Here is a 25,230-nt window from a genome sequence, read left to right as displayed (position 1 = left end):
CATCAGTGTTATTTAACAGCGCCATCTGCTGGTTTAGAGCAGCTGGTGCTCTTCTTCAACAATGAAGAAAAATGGTCCGTTTGACAGAGACCAAATTAAACAGCTTTGGTCTCATTGTAACTTATATATTTTTTTAATTCCCATAAAACTCAGACAGTTTATAACTGTTGTTTCATCCAAAACAATTCATTTCATTCTGCAGTGCAAGTTAATTCAAATTCAAGTAACATGTTTACCTCCAGTGACATGCTGAAATAACAGCCAACTGACACCCACTTTAACATTGAAATTGTTTATTAAAGAGTGCTACTGTACACATTTTTGTTATATTTAATTCACACAAGAAATAGTCTACTTTTTAAAAATTCTGCCCGAGCAAAAACTGACAAAACTCAAGGATCCGAAAGGACAAAATACTTTTAATCAAAGTAAATGACAATGAAATCATGACCTAATAGATATCAAGGGACGTAAGTAATGTACTGCATGTCAAGGGGAGACGGTCAGAGCCTTCATTCATGATGCTGAATAAAGGCAAAAAATTATGACAAAACAAAAACAGCTGATCTCAGTCTGTTGACACTGAACATTTGGTCCTATGAGTCCATGTTGGAGCACAGCAGATCAAACTACAAAATTGGCATCCATCATGTGTATAAGAACTGACCACCACTTGCCTGGTAGTTACATTGTCCCAGAAAAAATGTAATACTTACAGTCAAGAACAACCATTACAATAAACCATGGGATACACATAACCCGATCAGAAACAGCTTTTAATGTTTGAAATTATCATGACAACATCAAGTATACTCCAATTGATAAGTGGATTAAAAGAAAAAAAAAAAAATTATATCAATGTATCACTAACTGATCATAAAGAGTGGTCACACAGTCCAAACGATCTTCATCTTTTAGCCACAAGGTGGCAGACCCCAACGGCTGGTGTGGATGCTGGTTTAATTTTATCTGGATACAGTGAAGATTGTCTAACCTGTGAGAATGAGACTGATCCAATGATAACACTACTGTTAAAAAGGAAGGGGAAAAAAAGAAAAAAAGAAAAAGAAAAAAGGGGGGGTACAGAAGTCAGTAAAATTTGTTTTATTGTCCTTTTCTTCAAATGGTGATAGCATAAAGAAATTAAAAAAAAAAAAAAAAAAAAAAACACACACCACACAACATTTACATGTTAAAAACCTGGAAATAAGAGATAAAAAAATTACAGTTTAAAAAAAAAAAAAAATCACTACATTATAAAGACATAATTGGCCGGTGTCCTCTGCAAGTTTGCAAATTGAGTAGTTTTACCCCAATAGACAGGACAAACACAAATCTACAAGAGATAAAAAAGTTCTAAAAAAAAGGAAGTGATCATGCAACCAGGGGAGTGCTGTTGTGGTTGCTTCCTGAATATCAATACTACGTTCTTATCATTGGGTTATTAAAAAAAATAAAGGGGGGGGGGGCACTGCTTACATCAGGATGGGGGTTGTGCACCCAACTTGGGACAAGCTCATGGTTAGCAGCTTGTACAAACTCTGGCTTTATATTCTGAGTTTTAACAGATGACCATCAGTGCACATGCACTGATGGTCATCTGCAAAATTTCTTAATGACATAACTGTATCCTGTAAGCACTAAAACATGATGTGTTCAGAAAAAAAGACAGTAAAGAATACAAAGTCAAAACAGCAGAAACCCTCCCCAGTAGCATATCACCCATGTCCGCTACAGCTTCTCCTCCTGTCTGATGGATCCTTTTCAGCAGTCTGGGCCCTTGTGCTCCAATGGGGCATGGATGGAGATAACACAACTGTGTCCGCTGTCTCTGTTGTTGTTGGACATGGTAAAGAGGAAAAATGGGAGGTTTGGTGTGAAAAATGTCTGAATCAAACTTGTCCCTGCAGTGGAGGAGGTCCCGTTTCCTCCTGAGGTGATGCACTCACGCGCTTACAGCATCCTTCTCCTTCTTGTCAGTGTCTTCATGCCAGGTGAGACGTTCCTCATAGAAGGCTATGACAATCTGTGGGCACTTATGATTGGCCTCCTTGGCAAGCACGAGATCAGCCTCATCAGAGTCTTTCCTGCAAGACGTAAACCAAAACGCCTTTAAAATTAGTTCAGGATTGTGCATTTGTCATAGCTGCAAAAGGCAAAGCGATAGGAAAAGTATGTAATAGTATAAAAATAAAGATCTGCTTTCAGTGGAATTTCTGTAACAGAAAGGTGATTTGAACATTTTTCTGTGCCATTTATTATTTGAACACCTTTTTATTATTAAAGTCGGATAATATTTTAAGACCAAATCACCGGCACTTTCTTTTAAATTATACAGTTGGATTATAAATCATAGCCAATGCTTCTTATAGGCAGTAGACAGATGGAGCTTGTGATCTGAATATGTTTACATTTATTTTCCTCTAAATATTGCTGTAGAGCTTTCTTCTTTTTTTTTTTTTTTTTTACAAAACAGCACTATGGTACAACTGTTACCTCATTTTGAGCCAGCAAACACCCTGAAATGGGCTTTGACCCACCACAAGCGATGAGGTACAACATATATACATCTAGCTGATGTGTAATGACATCAAATTTTATGATGTGGCCTACTGTTTGTATATGAACGGACAGCTAGACTATTAGTGCTGCTAATGGGTAATTTGCCAGTAGCAATCTGGCACATTGAAAGCTGCCGTTTCATAGAATCATTACAAGTTGCATGCAGAAGTACTACAGATGGCAGCCACTGCAGGAAACACCTAGCAGAGGTTGACACCCAGAAACCACAAGAACGCCAAAACTAGTTTTTTATTCATTACTGTGAATACTTAGTATCTGATTAAGGAGAATGACCAATGCATTCATTGGCCATGAAAAAAAATGTACAATTGTAGCTTATAGTATCTCCATCCTGACTTTGGCATACTACATTTTTCAGATGATCTTTGATGTTTAATAAATAAATAAATAGAAAATGTTAATACCTAAGCTCATGTTTTTTTTAATCACTTGTGGTATCTGAAATATTTCTTTGTATTTGAACATTTAAATAGTGATTAAACTTCCCATAATGCTGACACAAAACGAAAGCTCCACATGCAAATTTTGAGATGACTGTATCAACAAAACCCACCACTTCATAAGAAACATTAGGTCTCCACATGAATCAGTTGCTCCAATGATCTTCTCTGGCTCAAGTCCTCTCTCAAAGCCCCGAGCAACTAGAATGTCATCCTGAAAGACAAGAAAGTGAAATAAGGTTTTAGCCAAATTAATTAGTAAAATATCTTTGGTTCATTATGAAACCGTGGTAGGACTAATTATTAGACTGTGGCACAGGACATCAGTTGAGTAGGCGGTCCTTCAATGTGGCCCAGGACACATTTGTGTACATGCTGCAGATAGAATGTGGCCACATGTGGTGCAGACCACCTCTGGCCCTGTTCAGACATGGCATTAACATGGGTCTGAGTACATCAGCTCACACCTAGCATTAAATTGCATCTCCACGTGTTTGAGTGACCACTTATATGCTAATAAACGTGTGCATTGTTGTTTTAAGCCAGTCCGATGGGTCCATTGTCATGAGAAATAGGGGATGGGCTGAACAAATCTGCATAGCGCACAACTCTAAGGTGAGAGACCCATCACCTGTTAATTACCATATACACAATGACTTTTTAATCAAGGGCGTAGCAATTGTTTCTCCCAAGAGTGGAAAACTTCTGGAGTTCCCACTGTGCAGCACACAAAGCTTGAAACAAGGTGTTAATCTCACACGTGCAAATAATCACAATAATTGCAGACTTCTATGTTTTGTTTTTTTAATTTTGGTTGAAATAGATTTTGAAATTTGAAACACACCAACATATTATGTACCTCTTTTTTCTTTTTGGGTTTACTTCCACCCTCCTCATCATCATCCGAGCTTCTCTTCTTTGAGCTACTCGAGTCTTTGGAGCGTCCCAAGGGGCCTGCGCTTGATTTGCTGCCCCCGCTGCTAGGTGTGGAGCTTCCACCACTGCTTTTCTTGTAGGTCTTCATGAACTCAGATATAAGCTCAGGGCAATCCAGATTCTTTTCTGGCTCCCAGGTGTTGTGCTTACTGAGAAAGATCACAATGCAGGAAGTCAGTGCTAGTACAGCCATAGCTCTTGATCAACAGTACCGATAAGAGATGGATGATCTATTGAAATCAATATTATGATATCAAACTTGAATTACAATTTTATGAACATCACTATATCATTGGATATACTGTTCTTTTCCAGGATATTTAAAAAGGCATTACAGTAGATTATTTTGATTTATGTGAACCCATCTCACAAAGGCAATGAATGCCCCTGCATACCTGGCAAAATATATCAGGGGTTCAACTAGTGATTGTTTACAACATAACATAGCTTCGTTCTTTCCTCGTTTAGTCACAATTGACAGGAAGTAGTAAAATGCTTATTACAGTTCCTCACAGACCAAGGTGATATTCATATAGCTTGTTTTATTCCACCAAAGTTTCCAAAACCCAAGACACATTCAGATTATTACTATATATTAATGGCTGTTGTCCCATTTTGTTTCTGCGTGGAAACATCGAGCAATACACATATATCATAATATTTTTGTGATATTTAAGCTTATCTATAGCCCAGCATAGTGTTGCTTAATACTGCAGTGGAGTTTGTGCAGGCACTAGTTAGCACACTGGTACAACTTACTCTGAGTATCCTTTCCACTTGAGAAAGAACTCGACCCTGCCTTTCACCACCCTCCTGTCCAGCACCTTCTCCACAACATATTCTTCCTCATCAGAGGATGAGGACTCCTCGTCGCGAGACTTTTTGCCCATAGCAAAGTTTGTTGTTGAACACCACGCTGTTGCAGGCCAAAGGTACTTCCCTGTACGAGAAGAAACGATGGAGAGGCTAATGTTTTTGAGCATATGAATTAATCCCTAATCGATATATTCGACGCAAAGTAACAAGATAGCGTTAAGCACGAAGGAGAAACTTATAGTCGGCGCTGGTCTGCTAAGCTACCTGCTACCACATATCAACCAACGGGATCGTTTCATTGTCGTTAACCAAGCTGCAACATGCACAGCCAAATGAAAAAAATCTTCTCTGATTAGCTGATCGAACACCCGTCGATAACGGTCCAATCGCTTAAACACTTACAAATTAAATAGCCTTACCGATAAACTTAATTATAAGTGCACAAAGCAATGTAGATATGATGTTGTGTCTGCTAAGCGACTAGCTAACCACTGGGCATGAAAAGCAAACATGCCAAAGCAGGTAGCCTGCAAGCTAACGCTTCAACGAGCTAACGCTAGCTAACTGATACCAAATCGCACACGCACAACGATTATTGCAGCAACACTATGCTGCTTTGACGTGTAAACAATTTCTTACCCTTTGGAAGTGTAGACCGCCGGTTTGCACCACTTAACTGCAAGGACGACGCTTGTCTTTTGTGGACATGTAAGGCCAGCGCTGAGGCTACTTTAGCGTCTTCCTTGGTTCACAAAAAGGTGCTGTGCGCTCGTCTGTGCGTAAAAAGCGCGGGTTAAAGGCGCACAATGAACGTACCCGCCCCTCGGTCAGCTGATGACCTACATACACACACCGTGAATGTTGTCCTACCACGATCACAACTCCAGTCTGCAAGACTTAGGGACGGAGTTAATGCAACATGTTTGCATAGTGCGTCTCAACAGAACGTGCACATGAGCGTGTGTATATAATATTATCGACCATTAAAACTACTATAGATGTTGCTACACTACTCCACCCACAAGTCATGAGTCAGAGTCATTTAGGATTGGTGATCTGTCGTTGAATTCGCTATTTTTCCATGCCCTCCCTCTTTACATCCATTGTAGCAACACTGCTGCGTGCATTGTGTGTTTACTTACCTTACACCTTCTTAGAAATACCATTTTACACAATATTCTTTGCTCATTTTTCATCGTCGTGAAATGCCCGCCTACCACCAGGTTATTGGATGCTGGTAGTGATTGATTGAATTCGATCCAATCAGGATTTAATCACTGCTGACGACAGACTGCAGCGGGAACTACAGACCAATCACAGTGTGAAAGAGGTGTATACGTTACTATTTATTGTACTGTTGAGAAGCAGGCTGTGCTCGTCTGACGCAGATCACCTCTGTCCGGGCAGTTCACAAGGAGTCTTCAAGGGTTTAGTCTTAATATGGCGAAAGACGTGAGTAATACAATCCGAGAACATTGTATGTGTCCTTTCCTGCAAATTTGGTGTCGTAACACACATGTTATTAAAAACCATCATGGACACTCGATGCTTAATGCAGACTGCGTTTTCATCCGTGCTGCCGCAGCTATCAAGCCTTGTAAAGCCGCCATTTTATAGCAGCTGGGCCTCGTGGCCTATTGTTCATGCAGTTAGCTGTGTACAGATATAAGCCTTTCACCGAACGCTCATAGTCTTTAATTACATACAAACGACAAAGAGCAGCACATTGTAACATTCATTTGACGTTTGCATGTAATTGTAGCGAAAAGTATTCAACATAATCTGACCGGTCTGCTAACGTTAATGGCGGCGACGTCTCCCTCCTCCACCATGGCCTGATTTTTGATATGTGACGCAGGGCTGGATTAATGGAAGAATAGTACGATGATAATGCTGATACAATTTGATGTGACCACCATTATTGCAGAAATGGCATTCCGGTGCCTCTTACAAATATTTGTTATTGTATCCTGATGTTTGTGTCTTTGTCCATTGTCCAGGTCCCACGTGAGCCGGAGCAGCTCCGCAAGCTGTTCATCGGAGGTTTGAGCTTCGAGACCACAGATGAGAGTCTGCGGGCTCATTTTGAACAATGGGGGAGCCTTACAGATTGTGTGGTAAGTGGGAGTTTATGAAGCACTGCGACGATTAGTCTAAAGCAACTGTTTTGATGAGCAGTTTTCATATTAGCCACCCTTTCATGCAAAAACATTAAGCATTTGCTGTTTTTTAAGCTTCACAAAATTGGCAACATGTCCCTTTGGGCTGTGGGAAGTTCAAATGGATGTTTTCACTCACATTCCAAATAAACAACATAACTTGCTTACTGTTTGCACACTGTGTACAATACAACAGTCCTGCAGTCAGTGCTCCCCTCCTGAGGCTTAAAATGTTTTCTAAATTGTTTTTAGAGAGATGCTGTTTCAATTATATTATCAATTTGGAGATGTAATTTGTGATGCTGTTGAACTGGTTTGAATGGTAGTATCAAGTGATTTGTAAGTAAGGTTTATGTGTAAGACTGGGAGTAATTGAAGATTCTTCCTTCAGGTCATGAGGGACCCCAACAGCAAGAGATCCAGGGGATTCGGCTTTGTTACATACTCATCGGTAAATGAAGTTGATGCTGCCATGTCTGCTCGCCCCCATAAGGTCGACGGTAGGGTGGTAGAGCCTAAGCGAGCTGTTTCTAGGGAGGTATGTAAAGCTTAATATGGCACACAATTCAATAATTTACACTAACATGACTTGCATGTAAAGGAAGGGAACACTTGTTTACAGCAACAAATGTCTTTGATCACAGGACTCAAACCGGCCGGGTGCCCATGTAACGGTTAAAAAGATCTTTGTTGGAGGCATCAAGGAAGATACAGAGGAGTCACACCTGCGAGATTACTTCCAGCAGTTTGGCAAAATTGAAGTCATTGATATCATGACTGACCGTAATACCGGAAAGAAGAGGGGCTTTGCCTTTGTCACCTTTGATGACCATGATTCAGTTGACAGGATTGTCAGTAAGTAATGACCTTCAGTTGCAGATTTGATCAAATTTAACTACATCATTGTCTTGACTGGTTACTTACTGGATACATTGTCTATCCCACAGTCCAGAAATACCACACAATCAACTCCCACAACTGTGAAGTGAGGAAGGCCCTGACAAGGCAGGAGATGCAGAGTGCAGGAATGGGTATGAGGGGTAGGCTCCCTTTTAAGCCATAAATTTATATTGATATGCAACAAAAATTTATATTGATATGCAACAAACACAGTTCACGTTGGCAGTGTTCCAGAGCCAATGAGTTGTTTTGTTTTCAGGTCGTAGCAGTGGTGGAAGGCCCTATGACTACGACAGAGGCTTCAATCAGGGTAAGAATTCTCTGATGGAGGTTTATTTGTTTTTAATTGTACTAGTGTAATGTCTGAAACCTAACTTTGCATGTTGGCTTGTTTTTAGGTGGCAGGGGTAGATACGGAGATGGTCCTTACAATTGCAATGGAGGTGATGGTGGTGAGTAGGCAGTTTTTGTCAGATGACAGTATTTTCATCATTGAAGCTCAGCAATGTACTCAAAGGTCATTTATGTTGTAGGCTATGGAGGTGGTCCTAGTGGTCCTGGGGGATATAATAACGGTGGCAACCGTGGTTATAACCAAGGTTACAACCAGGGTGGAGGAGGAGGCGGAGGCTATGGAGGAAATGGTTATGACAGCAACGGTTATGGTAAGTATTTTTGGCTCATCTTAACATAACTGTTGTTTTGTGTTCTAGCTGTGGTTAATGGATTTGTAAATTATCTATTTGTAGGCAACTGTGGTGGTGGTGGCGGCGGCGGCGGAGGCGGCGGCAGCAACTACAATAACATGGGCCACTACGATCCTCAGGCCTCTAACTTTGGCCCCATGAAGAACAACTTTGGTGGGGGAGGCGGTGGTGGCGGCAGGAACTTTGGTGGTAAGACTCAATAGATGGACAGCAGGTGTACTAATGTGCTGTCACTCTGCCTAGTGCATGTAAACTGACTGTTTATTGTTTTTGCTTCCAGGTGGCTATGGAGGTGGCTCAAACAACGGATATGGCCGTCCTGGACGATTTTGAAATGTGAAGCGGTAAGAACTTGAAGGCATGCTTGCACTGTTAATTTTTGTATCATAAAACCAGAGTTTGTGGTTGCAGGGAATCGTTAAGTGCAGTTAACATTTAAAAATTCACTCTGGATCTCAGGTCATACAAAGTCAGTGCACAGTTAACAATGTTGTTCCGTATTGTTCAACAGGACTGAGTACTTAGGAGAGGAGAGCAAGGAGAGGAGAGCAAGCGAAGTGACAGGGCAGCTGCAGGTTTACCTCCTAAATCTGCTCAGCCAAACAGTTGTGGCAGGTTACAGCTGCTGCAAGAAGAGATGTACAGTAGATAAATCATGGAGGGTCTTCATTTAAACGTTTTATTTTTCTTTGTTTTGTTTTTTTTCATCAAAATGTGTTTCTGGAAAGCAAGCATTCCAATGAGGTTTTATGTAGATTTTTTTCTTTAAGGTCTGGTTTTTATTTGTAACTGCATCAAATCAAGCTGAAATAAACCATCTTTCAGTTTTTTTTAAAAAGTCTTGTTAGCCTCTTCAGTGATTTGGGAAAGGGAGGGTTCACTATTAGACACTGCACAAAGTGGGGGAGAGGGTCATATTTTACATGTCATGAGGTGTCTGGAAAAGCTCATTTCCTTGATGTGCAAGAAGCCCCACACTAGGCATCACGTTCTCATAAGTCAATGCATTTAAAATGCCAATACAATAGGGGGTGAGGAATGACAAGTGCAAATGCAGTCATCATAAAGAGCCCATCACTTGGTAAAGACTCTACACTGAGTTCTGCAAAGATCTTCTGGAGGATGCTAGCTTACATGCAAAGTCTTTGAGGCTAGCCATGGAAGCCAGCTGAGGGAGAGAAGTAGCAAAACCATCGCCAGGATCATTGAAGCAGGGGAGAGTGAGAACAGAAGCCTGAGGCTAGCAGGCAGCAGCTACCAAAAGGCTTAAATGCTGTCTGTAGGTAAGACCAGACTTCTCAACTACTGATAGTATATCTTGATTTTTGTCATGTAGCTGGTAGAAAGTTGTGTAGCCCAATAATGACGTAACATTTTTTTTTCTTTTTTTTTTTTGTGCAAACAAGTTTTTATTATGACATTACACCATTGACTGGTAAAATTGGCCTCTTAATTGTGCATAGAGGTCCTACAACAAATTGCATGCTGTTTAATAGAACAGTTCTTTTGAAAGATTGCCTGTTACTTATTTGGTATTTCTGCTTTCTAGGTAACTCTACACATGGACTCCAAAACCTGATCTCATTTCAGTGACAATGGCTCAATCAGGTACAAGTTATTAAAATGTTGCACATCACATTTTTCAGTTAAAATTATTTTAACTGGATTCTGTTTTTTGTTTTTCCTCCTCAGGTTTACTTGAACAATGATGCAGGTGCAGAAGACTTATCTTTTTTTAACTTGTTTTTTACTTTTTTAAATAAAATATTTTTATACAAAGTACTTGTGTGGTTTCAGTCAATTTTTAAGAACTTGACAAATGCCCATTGGTGCAGGCATGGTGTTATACATATGAAGGTTAGTTCAGAACCACATGAACTAAATTTGTAACTTCAGTTGGCACGAGCATAAAGAAGTATGGAGACTATCCCAGTTCTTCAGCATTGTTCTCTCTTTTGCATAGCTGTGTGAGGTACCAAATAAATTTTACCATCAGGTGTCTGTTGCAGGGAGTATTCATCTATGGAGTATGGTTGTCCATCTTGATCCCTTAAGTGAGAAAATACTTCTGTATAGAGGTCTGTAAGGCGACATTTAATGAACGCCAAGCTGCGTTGGAACTCCAGCCTTTCCTGTGCGAGGTGCTCTCTTTGGGTCTGCAGCTGGTTCAGTTCTCGTTCAAGGTGTATTATGCTCTCGAGCTTCCTCTTCCTGCAGTTCTGAGCTGCCACCTTGTTTTTCCCTCTCCTCCTAATATCCCTGACCAGTGCTAGTTGAGTATCTGTCAGAGTGTACTGTGTCAGAAGCTCATTGAAGTCGTCTACAGGTAAATTGATAATCTTTTCCATGGGGAAAGGAATCTTCAAAGCCACTGCCCGCCGCTCATCCCTGCTCAGAGGACTGGGAGTGGAGGTGCTTCCTTGTGGTTTCATGTACATATTATGCTGAGAGCTCCCTCTGCTGGCCACTCCACAGTCACTGTACAGGTCATTCATAAGAGCAGCCTGGCCCTGCTGTTTCACTGACCGTGGAGTCGGAGCATTAGGTTGTGCATGAGATAAAGTGGGTTGGGGTGAGAAATAAGATGAATGTGCACCTGAGTGTAAATATGATTGAGACTGATTCTCGTAATCCATTGTGTAATGGATGTGTGCTCTTCTGGCTTGCTCAGTCATGCTGTCTGGTTCACCATCACTGTATGTTATGCCCATGTCTACACTTTGGTAACCTGGTGCACCACCAGCAGGGTTATCTGGAGAAGCCAAAGGTGGACTAGAACCCAGAGACAGACCAGAGTCTGACTCCAGATCATCAACTGAGCGAACATGTGAAATTTGTCCATGTGTAGTCCATAGCATGTGCCGATTTAGACCCTGAGAAGAACAAGCGTTGACTCTCCTGTGCCCTTGACTGGTACCTGACATGATCATCTGTTCCCTAAGAGCCATGAGCGAGGGCTGTGTTTGAGAAGAGATGGGGAGCATTCTTTGGTTGAGCAGAGATTCAGAGTGTCCGTACATTGCCTCTGCATTGCTTCCTGGACGATGACAGACAGGCACCTCTTCAGAGTAACAACCATTGTAAGTGTCAGTAGTGCTGAGCTCACAGGCAGCAGGAGGATGCTCAGAATGAGACTGAGCCATCCCGTACCCTCCCACAGGGACCATGGGCTCCATGGTTTGGTACTGCATTGTCTCATAGGAGCCTTCACCGGGGACTTCAAACTCCTGTAACGGAAACAAAAGGGGCTCACCTGGTTATGATTGACAGGCATGTGCATATGTGTGACTTCAACAAGAACAAAATGATTGATTTAAATTCACAAGACCTCTGAGGTAATTAGTGCGTTTTTTCCAAAATACATCTCATTTGCCATAGACACAGTTTGCCCCCACTTCAGCATGCCACCCCGAGCCTCATAGATGTGATCAGGTTTCACCTGGAAACAGGTGTCCATTGTGCAGTGCAGGGGGGCCGCTAGCAACATACAGCACTTGCCCCCTCTCACAATCTCTTCATACTACCATCACTCAAACAGGCCATTGTTGCCCATATCACCTGAGTATGTATTAGTTTTTCAGAAGTAGGCATCACATGAAAATTGATTAATATGTATCTATTCCACTGGAATGAACCAATCATATTCAGTTTAGTTTTTATTTATGAACCACATTGTAGCTGGTGTTTCATACTTTATGTTCAATATGACACTGAAACACTCCATTCACTCATTAACTAATAAAATATATTCAAATCTGCTTACGTTGCAATATACCTCAGTGAGTTCAGGCCCCCACAGAAGCACAGAAATGTGCATTTCATACATCGTTGTCACATGCATTTATTAAATATGATATAACCTGCACCTCCATGATTGTGAAGCATGGTGTGTTGTGAAAACCTACAGTAAATGGCATATCTGGCATAAGACTCGCTACATATAGTAACATTTTGCAATAAAGTTGACTCTTACAGTGCCCTTAGTGTGTCGGTGCTTAAGAGTTACCTGCAGCTCTGAGATGGCCATCAGCTCCTGCCAAGCCACATCTATCTCTGTGTCCGGAGGAGCTCCATGAGACCGGGCTCCAGGGAAATTAGTTGGCATGGACACTCCTCCACACAGCCTGCCTGGAGTAGCTAATACCTTGTAATAGAAAGGAAAATGACTTCTGTTAAAAAACCTCATTCATACGTCTATTCTAGGCTTGATTGTGTGTTGTGGTTTCCCCATTTGATAATCTGACTTACCTCACAGGTTCTCCTCAGTGGGAGAACATAGTTGGCTGTTGAACACATTCAGGACAGGCTCTTGCTGCTAAAAGTCAACCTGGTAAAGACACAAAATAGCGAGATATTATCACCCACGCAGCCTCTGCACTTTGACATACAATAAAGAATAAGTATAAATAAATAAAAACATTCAAGCAAGCTAAGTATCTGTGAACTGTTGGGTCACAGCACGCCTTCAAACACATACATACAGTACATGATATATCTGCTGCTGGTGCTAAATAAATGACTGTTTGGGTGTTGTTTAAGTTTTTTTGGAGCACACGAAGGATTAAGTTCAGTTGAGTTGACTCCTCCCATCAGCTGTCCCGGGGTGCAGCTATGCCAACGCCTGATAAGACAATCTGCGGGAAAACAGCAAGACAGACTGGGGCCTGATGACTGCTTTGGAAAACTTGGTGTATTGCATTAGTAAGCATTAGGCTCTTTTAGCTAACCTAGGCAGTATTCTAGTTTTAGCATTTCCAACTTGTATTTCTGAATTTCTCAGTTTTTAAAGACCTGCAATTATGGAACATCTTACTGCCTGAATCAAAAATAACAGTCAGAATTCAAAGTTTTCAGTACACAGATGAAACGGTGACTTAAACAACTACAGAGGTGTGAACACTGAATGAGTTTTGTCACAAACACATACGAGTACATACTGTACATGCATGCTATATCTATATCATGTAGCTATATAGCTGGATATCTTTTCTAATTTGTTTAACCTGTTGTTGTATCACCCTGTTTAGTTGTTTTAACCTGAATTTAAAAGCCTACCCAGGGATGCGGTGACAAATTAGCTTCCCCTTATGTAACAATGTTTTTCTGTGTTAAATAAACTAACTAATAAATAAATGGTAAAAGTCCTTACACTTTGCTGTGGGGTTTTTTTTTTTTTTAAATTCATCTCTTGTGTTATAACAATTTTATTCTCATCCATTACAGTGGACAGGTCACTTTAATAACTTGTCTGTGTTATTCCTAATACTGTGTTGATTCAATAAATATTTGTTGAATAAGCAAGACTCTTCCCATTAATAAATGCATACAGTGTTGTCAGCAAGCGGGAGCCTCAGGCTACTCCACTGACAATAACAAGATTATTTCAAATTAAAAAGTTGACAAAAAAAGTTATCACAGTCAGGCAGAGGTGTCACAGATTACGGTTTAGCTCTATGGGTGTCACCTCTGAAGAGACTTTAATGGTCTCCATCAAATAAACGGTCTCAGATTTGAGGGAAAAAAAACATACTTGCAAAATTTGGTAAATTCCAGTATAATTTTCGAATGTCATCCATTACCAGATAATATTTCCATGACCTTTTAAAAATTTAAATACACATCAAATTTCCACTTACTGGACTGCAAAACCAGTTGTGGGCATCAAATCTGTAATACTGATGATAACTTCAGTGGGAGGCTATTTGCTATCACCTGCTACATGTGAATTATTTTGTTATGTTTAAAGGTTCTGAAACATGTGGTTATAACTACTATATCCTGTTATAACCGGGGTCATGTTGGTGGTGAGTTTTCTTTTTTCCTTTTCTTTGCGGCTGTTTCCTTTACTGTAAGGAATCATAATTCACTGTCAACACGTAAAGTTCTATTCACCAGTTCATTTAGTGAAATAAAGAAAACAAAGAGTCAAATTAAGATTATATTTCACATAGATAACATTTAATTAGTGGAAACCTTATTGTTTGAATACAAAGGAAATCTGTGTTAATACTGAAAGTCTATAATTTGCAACTTAGAGAAAGTTTCCGCAACAACATAATTAAATTGTTAATTGTTAATAGTATCACCTTGTTCAATGCTGATGTGTAATGTCACACTATCTGAGAAGTTACATCAACATAAATGTAATGGAACAAACATGGGAAAGTTGTAACCTCTCGGCATTCAGTAGTCAAAGTGAAAAGATCTAACAAATGAGTGGAAGTAAGGTGTGAGTAAACATACCTGAGCAACATTCTCTCCGTCTTCAACAGGTGATGAGTTAAAAAAAAAAAAAAAAATCCTGGTGGTAAGAGTAAAAGGAAATTCTATTCTTCTTTTGAACATATGTTGAGCTGTTGCTTGCTTTTAACAGTTCACAACAAGTAAAACGCAGGAGTCCTCTTGCTCTATATCTCATTCAACTGTCTGTCTCTCTCTGTTCAGCTACACATACAGCCACCGGCATAAATGGGATGGCCCTGTGCAGACAAACGCAACCTTCCTGTAAAGCACCCACACCACAATTTTTTGCACTCATGTATCCTTAATAGCACACTTGCACCCCAACCTCCAAATTTCCCTTTTGCCCACATGACAAACCACAAACCAACAGTTTGGCATTCACCATGGCAATCATTCTGTCAGTCTATACTGAAGTAGGTAGATGTTTACAAATCCAGAAAAAAAGACTGTAAGCAACTTTGATTCTAATTATGAAATGACAATACACATAAAACGATCAGGATAAAGACTTAAAATCGATTGAAAATTAGCCGGAGTGGTTGTTTCTGTCCTGGCCAAACCGTACACGAACTGTGTCCTTTCAAATCCTCCCAAACGAAAGGTATGAGGAGTGTGATGTGGAGCACCTGGAGTCAGAGCCGGCACTGCGGTGAGGGCCCTGTTCAAGCAGGGGTGGGTTGGAGGCTGGATTGAGACTTAGTTTAGTAGAGATGGAATGTACACCCTTCGCCAGGTAAGAAAGACTACATTGTTCCCCTATCTGGCAGAGCAACCACCAAGGGAGCGAGAGGAGCAGGGGGAGAATGGAGGGGAGCGTGTCTTACATAGCAAGTGACCATTAAAATCCTTCACAAAAAATCCCCTCATTGCCCTGATCTGAAACACTGTGAACAGTGAGCTCACAAAGGCTATGTGTTAGGTAGAACTGCCTTATTGTGCAACAGCTTTTCACACAGTTACTGATAGTGGAGATATATTTATTGTTTTGTACAGCAATGCATGTTTTTTCTATTCACTGTGAGAAATGACAGTGGCAATCTGTCTCACAGTGACCTTTCATGCTCTGGAAAAGACCCCTTACTCTGTATATGTGCACAGCAGAGTGGGTAGATTTATATTTGTCTCTTAATTCACCTTCTGTTTCACCTTTAACATATGTTGCGGCCTTGTGTATATTTTAAATAATCCCCGCAAAGTCTTTGTAAAATAAGAAGATGCAAACTCATGTAAAGTTGCCTCTATATAAGAAAACCACGGTCCATTTTCTGAAAAGTAAAAAATCTGCATGTCGTTTGCACATAGAAAAGCTGCAGGGTGCAACAACTGCATGCAGCGTATTCATATAAGCATGGAACTATGCAAAGATAAAAACAGATGTCACAATCACTTCCCGTGAATTATAGTGAGTGAATTAACTTTTAATACGGTCACACAGAAACAAAATAAATTTGAAAGTTGAAATAAATCTGCAGTAAATGGTGCACAAGTAGCCTGTACTCAAACTGCCACAAATGTTCTGAATTTAGTACAAATATACAAAAAATTTATGTACACACTCTTAACACAAGTTAAATGTATCATGTTTATTTGTTCAGCTCATTTTGGTTCTTGTAACAGCAACTGAAATTTAAATTTATTAAAGAAAAATACATAGAAACAAATGTAATGAGCGTAATAAATAATATTTTTATTTGGGGTGCATATAAACACATATCTATGTGATTCACAACAGCATTACACTTACTGCTCAAAAGATAAAGCTAATTTTGACACTTACAGTAATTCAAATAAGATTTGGGACTTTTTTTTTTGCTCTCCAAGAACAAGGAGTGTGAGGATAAATAAGTTTTTGATGTATTTGCTCTAAATGCTGACCTGACTCTTTACTGTGAAATAAACATGAATTGTGGGGCCAAACAAAAATGGCGTTGAGACTTTCAGTAAGGCAGTGTATAGCTTATTCAAAAGCCATGAGAACATGGAAGGTTTTGTCTGGCTCAATCCAATATCACATCCCACTGAGACATAAATCACAATGTTCTCCGTCATTGTTCTAAGATGGAAAAAGTAGGTGGCTGACAGAGTCAAGAAAGGTGAATGTCTACCAGGAATCAAAGAAGGGACTTCCCAACCCAAGTTCCTAGCACCCAGCCCCTGACTCAACCACCGCCACAGTATGCCAAAGAGCACCCTGTTATTACTGTGACCACAGTGGTTTTGAATCTGGACACAGTTCCCAGGTCAACGCCCACGTTCCCTGTTTGTGTTTGTTTGCTTCAATTAGACTTTGACATCTCTGCTTTCCAGCTTGCCTGAACCTCTCTGGGCTGTCAGCCTTTATTTATTGTGCACCTCAGTGCCACGAACAACTGGACTTCAAAAATAGACCCAACGTACTGGGTGGGAACTGCCCACAGTTGACTCACTCATGCTAAAAGTCTCTTAATGACCATTGAATTTTACACTAGAGTGTGTTGAATCTAATCTGAAATTAATGGTTAATGGTTTTTGTTCCCCAGCTCCTCTCTGTATCCTGGTATTTCCATTACATTTAATTTGTTCATTAAAGATGGAGGAATGTGGCATCTTTGGTTTTATCTCAACATCCAGAAGGCTGTATCAGACTTGAGTGGAAAAACCACCTCACTACTAAACAAAATGAGTGTGTGCTTTGGGTTGTGGTATCAAAAAGGAAATATTTTTGGAGTGAGTTTCTGGGAAAGGAAAAAAAATAGAGAGTGCAGATGGAGTATCATTTTTTTAAATTTTCATATTAATTATTAAAATTATGTTTTGAAAAATAAGGACATTTTACTTATTTTTCCATTGTAAACATTTGACATTTATTAAAAACATTCCAAATAAAGGAAACATAAAAATGTTAATATACTGGTACTCAAACGAAATGAGTTTGTGAATTTGAACAACCGTTTGCAAGTACACTGTCTGGTAGATATCCAATTTCACATATTTGCCTTAACCCTGTGGTGACAATATTAAGGAATTTGTACATTATTTTTCCAAAATGAGGTGGAGGTGAAATTGTCTCTGTTGTACAGAGGTCAGACCTGAGAGCAACGTTAAGTAGATAGACATTTGATTCAAAGATAACCTCTCCATGGTTGTTCCTTAAAATGTCTGTCATGATGGTCACAGATTATCACTACCTGAAAAAGAACAAATGAGGAACCTGAACATGCAGCATCATTCTTCTGAATGTCTCAATAAGGCCTGCACTTATCTCAAGATGTTTAGATAAAGATAATGTTATGCAACAGTAGTACTGACTTTCGTTATTATTTTCTGAAAGCTTTATTATAACTTTTACTATAGATTAACATATTATATAATTGGCGTTGGAAAAGGGAATTACAAAATTATTTTTATGTATTTATATATTTGTTTGTTTGTTTAGGGTGCCGTGTAAGTGTTTGTGTGCATGTGTGTTTATATGCGTAGGTAATTGTATACATTCAGTGACTGCAGACCCATGCCATGACTGGTTAATACAGACACGTAGAGGGAAGGCAGGGAAAGGAGGATGTTGACTGGCGGAAGCTCTGCTTAATGCTGATAAAAGGACCACTTGGTTCTTAGGAAGGGAACTGCTAACTGCTGTGGTTGCTGGCATTAACTGAGGAGAGGGTTACAACCCTTATTGTCACACTTCATCCTTTCTATGAATTGTTATGGTGTTAATTTCTACTTTTTTCATCTTTGTGCTATTAGTCAGGACTAATAAGATATTGTAAATATTTGCTGGACTTGAACAGGAGATCTATCAGGGACATTATTAGTCTCTTTAACAATTTCCTCACATCGTGCTTTGAAGATTTTCTGAAGAAGTCTATTTATGCTTTATTCGTAAGTTATTCTTCAAGGTCCTTCAACTGTGAAGTGTAGGTGCATACATTTTTATACAGCTTATTTGAAAGAAATGATCAGTGTGATTCCATTTTCAAGTCTGCACCATCAATGCTGTGCACCATCCAGCAGAGGAACACTACTTTTTGTATGTTCTCTCATCATATTTGTTGATTCATCATTCAACTCTCATTCATCCCCACTACCAACTCTGCCAGTCATCATCACTGTGATTTTCTTTAAAAACATATAAAGGTATGACTTCTAAGATGAGATGGCATGATGACAATGACACCTTTATATGTTTTTAACCTTAAGTATGAGCTAGTTCAAGACAGTACACTGTTTCCTCTCCAGTCAGGGTAATTTTGAAATCATAGTGGCTGAATTGTGTAAACATAGTGTAGTATTGCAACATTTCATGGTTTCCTGCAGTGCTGTTATGAATGCATGTCAAAGTTTGTATCTTTTGATCGTATGCAGTTAAATAATAGCTGTACACCATTTGCTTTCAATACTCTCTGTATCCCAGTATTATTTGAAACTTGAGCCCAAAAATATCTTACAGTAAGGTCAAACTGTGATGTCATGTATGGAATGAGATAGAGGGAAATCCCCATCAGCCTGGGTTTCCAAATGCTTCCCAGAAGTGGGAACTAAGATAATTGGAGTTGGTTAAATGTAGGAGGATCCTGAAAAAAGATGTTGATGAGTACAAGCAAGCTAAAACGGTTTGTAAATGAGAGATTGTCTGTTACCATGTTATGTAGGACATTTTCTTGTAACTTGTACTTGTAGTAGGCTATTTCCACACAGTGCTGTTTCTATTTCGAGTAAATGAACTGAGTGCTTCTTTCACCACTTCATAGTTGTAATGCTACTACAGTCAGAGGCTTAACCAGTAAATTTGGGCCCTACGCGTATGTGGTTTGAGTGGATCCCCTTCACCTCTTCATACATCAGTTCTCGCACATGTACAAACAACTGAATAGCTACCAACTACTTACATCTTTGGTGGTTACTAAGATAATCAGTAAGGAGTTTTTTAATGCCACATTTAATCAAATATTACTCCAAGAAATCTGTGATCCTTTTACTGTAAGGTTTGTTTGGAAAAAGTAGGCTATTAAAGAACATTATTTATGTCTTTATGCTGTGTCCTAGACCAACAGTAGATACAAATATTTATCTTCTGGCCTCTTCACTGAAGAAGATTACTGTATTACATAATAAACAACAACTGAATATATAATATACAGGCAGGTGATTGTATTAGTTTGTCTACCCACGAGGGTAAACTAAATAACAGCAACTCCTCTCTGTATAATGCAATGCAGTTCAATGGCAACTCTCTATAACTTTCACGGTATAAGGAATTATTGCAGGACTGTTTTATTAGACTTTATTACTTTTAGCTGTGTAATGAAGTGCCAAAATGTGTGTATCAGTTTATTATTAGCATAAAGAAATGTACTTTGTCTTAGCGCCTCTCCCTGCAATGAACTGCCCTTTGCCCTCTACGCACAACGCAACTTACTGCGTCAGCCAATGGGGAAGAGACTCATTTACCTTACGTATTACGTAGGGTACAGATAGCCTGCTAGCTAGTCTGCTAACGAGAAACAAGATGGATTCTCCCATACTGGTAATGTTAATGTTTGTATCTATTTTACATATTGTCCGTGTCATCATTCAAGCGTCTGTCTATAACTGTTTCGCACAAGCAGTTTGTTCAGAATTGTTTTTCGAAACGTGGCAAAATGTGGTAATTTAATTGTCGAGTTAACTGGTGTTGGCTGTGTTGGCTAACCAGCTAGCCTCGGTGAGGTTAGCTTGTGTATATAAGTTTATCGGTGATGTGGAAGTTTCATGTCTTCCTTTTGACCTGGCGAATAATCGTTTCAAATATTGTTTATATCATTGCAGACAGGTCGGATTGTGTTTGTTTCATTCATCGTATGCTAGCGCTGGGTTGTTTTTAACCAGTTAATTTTCCGATTATGACAACATATGTCTGATTACTGCAGTCACTGATCGATTAGTTAACCCTGTTGTAAATTAATGGTGTTGAATTAAAATGTGCGCTTCTTGTCTGCTACCTTCACAGGAACCATCCTTATACACTGTGAAAGCAGTTCTCATTCTCGACAACGATGGAGACAGGCTTTATGCCAAGGTATGATTTAGGCAATTGTGCGATAAAATTATCCTCAGTAGTTTAAGTTTCTCTAGCATTTGATCTCTGATCCTCTCATTTAGGTTCAGTGTTCAACTGTTTAACTCAGTTATCGTATCTGAGGGCAGATATATTTTTTCTAATGAGTAAGGAGCTTATGTTAATATTTATTTGTCATTAAAAAGATTCTTAAATATACTGTATACTCTGTGTTGCTAATCAAGACTTAACATATTATGCATAATTATTAGGTATCTCTGTACACAGCATGTTACAAGGTCCTATTTATTGGAATTTACACAAGCCTTGTATTTACATTTACTACATATTAATGAAAAAATGACATAAGCTAAGGCAAATATTTGTGTTGGAGCGCCAGATCTGGCCCATGGCCCATATTTTTCTTGTCAATAAATCCCACAAGAAGATCAAAATCATCAATGAATTGATCCTACCTAGTATAACCTGTGTAGTCAAAGCCTGATGCATCTTATTCCCCTTGAGCTAATGGACCCCATTGTTGTCCAAAAACTATTACTGTTATATTACAAACACCTAAGAGCCACACTATTGCTCTGGGTGACATGATCCATAATTACGATGAATATGTATTCCTCTCTTTAGGAATACTCATTAGAGCATCAAATCTACGGCTGAAAATAGTCTCCAATAAATGCACCACTTGCTCCTGACTGAGTATTGTTTACTAAAACAGTGCCCAGTTGGATTAAGAAATTATGAAGCCTTTTAAAAATACATAAATAAAACTATATTTCTGTGACCCATTTCCAATATATTTATGTCCTCAGTAGGGTAGTAGTCCTCACTTGGGGCTGAGTACCGCAGACTAACTGGGGAAGTCAGAAAGTACGGACAGACTGTGAAACATTGCTGGTTTTGATCCTTTTTTTTGACAATTTGGCAATAAGAAAAATATAGGATATCAGCAGCCTTATCCTTTTAATGGAAATTCAAACGACTTACAGTGTTATGTGGGTTTTGATTAACATGTCGAAATATCACATCTTTAATTTAAATGTATCTGCAGTATTACGACGACACATACCCGACAGTGAAGGAGCAGAAAGCGTTTGAGAAGAACATATTCAACAAAACACACAGAACAGACAGTAAGATATGTTCATCATTTTAAAGAAAGTCACTATTCTTTCCTCAGTACATGTCTAATAACATGGCATGATTTTTTTTTTTTGTGTATCCTTAGGTGAGATAGCGTTACTCGAGGGCCTCACTGTTGTCTACAAGAGCAACATAGACCTCTTCTTTTATGTGATTGGAAGTTCCCATGAAAATGAGGTAAGTTTAATATTTTCATCAGAAGATCAAGAAGCAACCTTTGAGCACTGATATTTACCCTAATGTAGTATAAGCCTGTGTATATTCTCATTTGTCCAGGTCATAGTATCCTAAAGGAGTTTTTTAAATCGAAAACAACTGGACTAGGCTAATGTAGTATAATATTTCAAAGTACTGAAAAACTTACAGGCCTGTACAATTTCATCTGTCTCTTTATAATGAGTTTTAATTTTTACACTTTTCATTCTGAAGTCTATGTTTTGTAGTAATTTATGTTTTTCTTCTTTTTTCTTTTTACTTTTCACCAACTGAAACTTGGTTTTAAAATTAATTGTGTAGCCAGCTATGCATTTTAACTGTTCATTTCTACTTCCACATGTCACTATTTTTTTCTCTTACTTGTCAGATGCAATTACATAGCCAACAAATATATAGATGTATATTCAGACTGAAAATAAACTTTTGCACTTGTTATACCGAATGTCATTTCGGACAAATTTTGGGAATGCAAAATACACCAGTTAAACTGAAGACTTGGCCATGATTTATCTAGCAAACTTATTGTCTTCCGAGCTGCGCAACAGTTTCAACTCTCGATTGTGCAGTGTCCACAGTATTATGACATATAGTATATGACGCTTTAGATATTATATCAGAATGATTATCAATTTCAGATTAATTACAAATTAAAATTTGTTTGTTTTGTTGTTTTACAAGTGTTGAATATAAATTTTGTAATTATTGAAGTAATTTTATCCTTTATAAAATGGGGTTTTATTTTTACACTTTGTGTTTAGTTTAGAACCTCAAACACCAAATACAGAGTTTGACATAGCTAGAAATATAAAGAAATTGTGTGCCTTCCCAATTAAAATTTTGTTAACACCATATAAAGTGATTACACACATTATTTCTTGAGTATTTTTTTTCCAGATGTTGACTGTTGACACATTAGACAAGAACAGATTCTGATATATTGTTTTATTCCCAACAGCTTATGCTTATGGCTGTTCTAAATTGCCTTTTTGATTCGCTCAGTCAGATGCTGAGGTACGTTTTAGCAGATGTTATTTATTCCAAAAAATATTTTTGTACAAATCTTTTTCTGATGTCTAGAAAGTTAAACTTGATTTATATATTTTTGTCTTATTCTGTAGAAAAAATGTTGAGAGGAGGGCTTTGTTGGAGAACATGGAGGGACTCTTCTTGGCTGTGGATGAGATTGTGGATGGAGGGTAAGTAAGAACTGAGCGGCTTGAAACTTTTGATTTAAAGTCATCTATTGTTAAAACAACTACAGTGTTAGTGCAGCCCGTTTTCTCTGGGGTTACTAACGTTTGATCTGTCTCTTTGCTGCCTCCTGCAGGGTGATCCTAGAGAGTGACCCGCAACAAGTTGTGCACCGTGTGGCGCTCAGAGTAAGCTCCTCTCCTCTCCTCTCCTCTCCTCTCCTCTCCTCTCCTCTCCTCTCCTCTCGTCTCCTCTCCTCTCGTCTCCTCTCGTCTCCTCTCGTCTCCTCTCCTCTCCTCTCCTCTCCTCTCCTCTCCTCTTGTCTCCTCTCCTCTCGTCTCCTCTCCTCTCCTCTCGTCTCGTCTCCTCTCCTCTCCTCTCCTCTCCTCTCCTCTCGTCTCCTCTCCTCTCCTCTCCTCTCGTCTCCTCTTGTCTCCTCTCCTCTCCTCTCCTCTCCTCTCGTCTCGTCTCTTCTCAGAAATATTCAGCAAAGTTTGATGTTGCTTTTGTCAGCTTGTAAACATAACATAATCGTTCCTGCAGGGGGATGATGTGCCTTTGACAGAGCAGACAGTCACCCAGGTGAGAAAAACATCCCCGTCTTGATCTTCTCTCTCCTATAAAGTTTAAAAGCTCCATTAGTTTATTGACATTACTTCAGAACCTGTGAATGCAAGGACGTTGTTATTGCATCATTCTCCTCTACCAATACTTTGTCACTCGCCTCTGGGTTGTCATATATTGCATTCTCTTATATACATGACAGCGTACATGATTACTAATTATTTTGTGGTAAGGTGGTAGGTAGCCAACGGTGATTCCTGCGCTTAACTTGGTACATGAGTCTGCCTGTGTGAGTGAGCCCCTCTTGATTAATGTTGTCATTTAAGAGGCCTGAGACTGGCTACCACCATCCCTCCTCTGGTCGTGATTAATGGCTGTCCCCAATCCCCATACTTTATGGTTATGATTCAGCTTTCATTCAATGAATTAAGATGATTAATTAGATCTTGCATATTTTTCCTCATTTTCATCACGAGTTCATCCTTCTTTGTTCATTTTTTATTTAAAAAAACCCCCCAAAAAACGGGTATCTGGAACTTTTTTTTCCGTTCTTTCCTTTTTACCCCCCCCCCCAATAAGATGACACTTGTTTTTCATTTTGTATTATTGATACTTTTTCTCCTTAGGGTTTGTCACATTTTTACAGGTAAAGTTTTGTTGCTGGGTTGATCCGCTTGGTCTAACCTAGTTTTCCTCCACAGGTTCTTCAGTCTGCCAAAGAACAGATCAAGTGGTCGCTTCTACGATAGAGTCACTCCTGTCTACCAGAGTCACCAGTCAACCAGTGAGCCGCTGTTCAGCCCAGTCTTCATGGCACTGATCTAAATATTCCTTTTCCTATTATTTCAACTTTCTCAATCAAAGCTGTGAGGAGTACCACTGGCAGATCCAGTTACACTCCCGGGACTACTGCTCGATTAAGTTTCTCTTTCCAGTTTTTTTTTCTTTCTTCCTTTTTGTGCAGGCGTGCATTGTATGACATAATCCTAAGGATAAGATTTGGTGTACATTCCAGTATCGGGGTTGGCTTGTTTTGTTATGTATGTTTGTTTTTTAATTACAGGATCTGGATGTTTATTAACCGAGTGTATTGGTCTATAAAACATTGATAAACCTCATCATAGCCTGTCACGACATTCCATCTGTCTCCAAGAACAAGAATTTTATTCCTGTTGACAGCATCTTATCACCTCCTTTAGATTACTGTACTAAATATTTAGGCACTATCTATCACTTCATGTACATGAATATTATGATTAAAAAGTGTACAACTAGTACTGTAGTCATACCACTGA

General features: G+C 39.2%; 4 protein-coding genes across 9 annotated transcripts; 2 read left to right on the top strand and 2 right to left on the bottom strand.

The window, feature by feature from the left end:
• Nucleotides 1-399: 399 nt before the first annotated feature.
• Nucleotides 400-5,865, bottom strand: cbx5 (chromobox homolog 5 (HP1 alpha homolog, Drosophila)). The gene is made up of 5 exons (XM_023425090.2): nt 5,415-5,865; nt 4,719-4,899; nt 3,883-4,108; nt 3,137-3,237; nt 400-2,087 (listed from the first exon to the last, which is right to left on the bottom strand). The coding sequence occupies exons 2-5, from the start codon at nt 4,847-4,849 to the stop codon at nt 1,946-1,948; spliced, it is 600 nt and encodes a 199-aa protein (XP_023280858.1). The 5' UTR covers nt 4,850-4,899; nt 5,415-5,865; the 3' UTR covers nt 400-1,945.
• A 207-nt stretch (nt 5,866-6,072) lies between these two features.
• On the top strand, nt 6,073-10,320 carry hnrnpa1b (heterogeneous nuclear ribonucleoprotein A1b). 4 transcript variants are annotated; one of them, XR_015438398.1, is made up of 12 exons: nt 6,073-6,227; nt 6,776-6,892; nt 7,326-7,472; nt 7,579-7,789; nt 7,882-7,965; nt 8,094-8,144; nt 8,233-8,286; nt 8,368-8,499; nt 8,584-8,730; nt 8,822-8,885; nt 9,053-10,149; nt 10,234-10,320. XR_015438398.1 is itself a non-coding variant. In XM_087179015.1 (11 exons), the coding sequence occupies exons 1-10, from the start codon at nt 6,216-6,218 to the stop codon at nt 8,872-8,874; spliced, it is 1,017 nt and encodes a 338-aa protein (XP_087035141.1). In that variant the 5' UTR covers nt 6,073-6,215; the 3' UTR covers nt 8,875-8,885; nt 10,091-10,320. The 4 variants fall into 4 exon arrangements, 1 of the variants encoding a protein (XP_087035141.1); XR_002761756.2 differs by having other exon boundaries at nt 7,882-7,974; nt 10,091-10,149; XR_015438397.1 differs by having other exon boundaries at nt 7,882-7,974.
• nfe2 (nuclear factor, erythroid 2) lies at nt 9,219-14,965 on the bottom strand. 3 transcript variants are annotated; one of them, XM_087179012.1, is made up of 4 exons: nt 14,785-14,965; nt 12,790-12,868; nt 12,548-12,685; nt 9,219-11,768 (listed from the first exon to the last, which is right to left on the bottom strand). In XM_087179012.1, the coding sequence occupies exons 2-4, from the start codon at nt 12,835-12,837 to the stop codon at nt 10,479-10,481; spliced, it is 1,476 nt and encodes a 491-aa protein (XP_087035138.1). In that variant the 5' UTR covers nt 12,838-12,868; nt 14,785-14,965; the 3' UTR covers nt 9,219-10,478. The 3 variants fall into 3 exon arrangements, with proteins under 3 accessions (XP_087035138.1, XP_087035140.1, XP_087035139.1); XM_087179014.1 differs by lacking the exon at nt 14,785-14,965 and adding an exon at nt 13,019-13,164; XM_087179013.1 differs by lacking the exon at nt 14,785-14,965 and adding an exon at nt 13,023-13,164.
• A 5,232-nt stretch (nt 14,966-20,197) lies between these two features.
• copz1 (COPI coat complex subunit zeta 1) lies at nt 20,198-25,230 on the top strand. Its single transcript, XM_023425050.2, has 9 exons — nt 20,198-20,293; nt 20,756-20,824; nt 21,873-21,954; nt 22,050-22,141; nt 23,136-23,191; nt 23,299-23,376; nt 23,508-23,559; nt 23,915-23,953; nt 24,637-25,230. Exons 1-9 carry the CDS (start codon nt 20,276-20,278, stop codon nt 24,682-24,684), a joined length of 534 nt encoding a protein of 177 aa, XP_023280818.1. The 5' UTR covers nt 20,198-20,275; the 3' UTR covers nt 24,685-25,230.

Source organism: Seriola lalandi, unplaced genomic scaffold (genome assembly GCF_002814215.2).
Source record: "Seriola lalandi dorsalis isolate HSWRI2012SDOR001 ecotype SW California unplaced genomic scaffold, Sedor1 jcf7180002054767, whole genome shotgun sequence".
Lineage (NCBI taxonomy): Eukaryota > Metazoa > Chordata > Actinopteri > Carangiformes > Carangidae > Seriola > Seriola lalandi.
The sequence above is the reverse complement of the archived record's forward strand: the minus strand, read 5'-3'. Positions and strand labels throughout refer to the sequence as shown.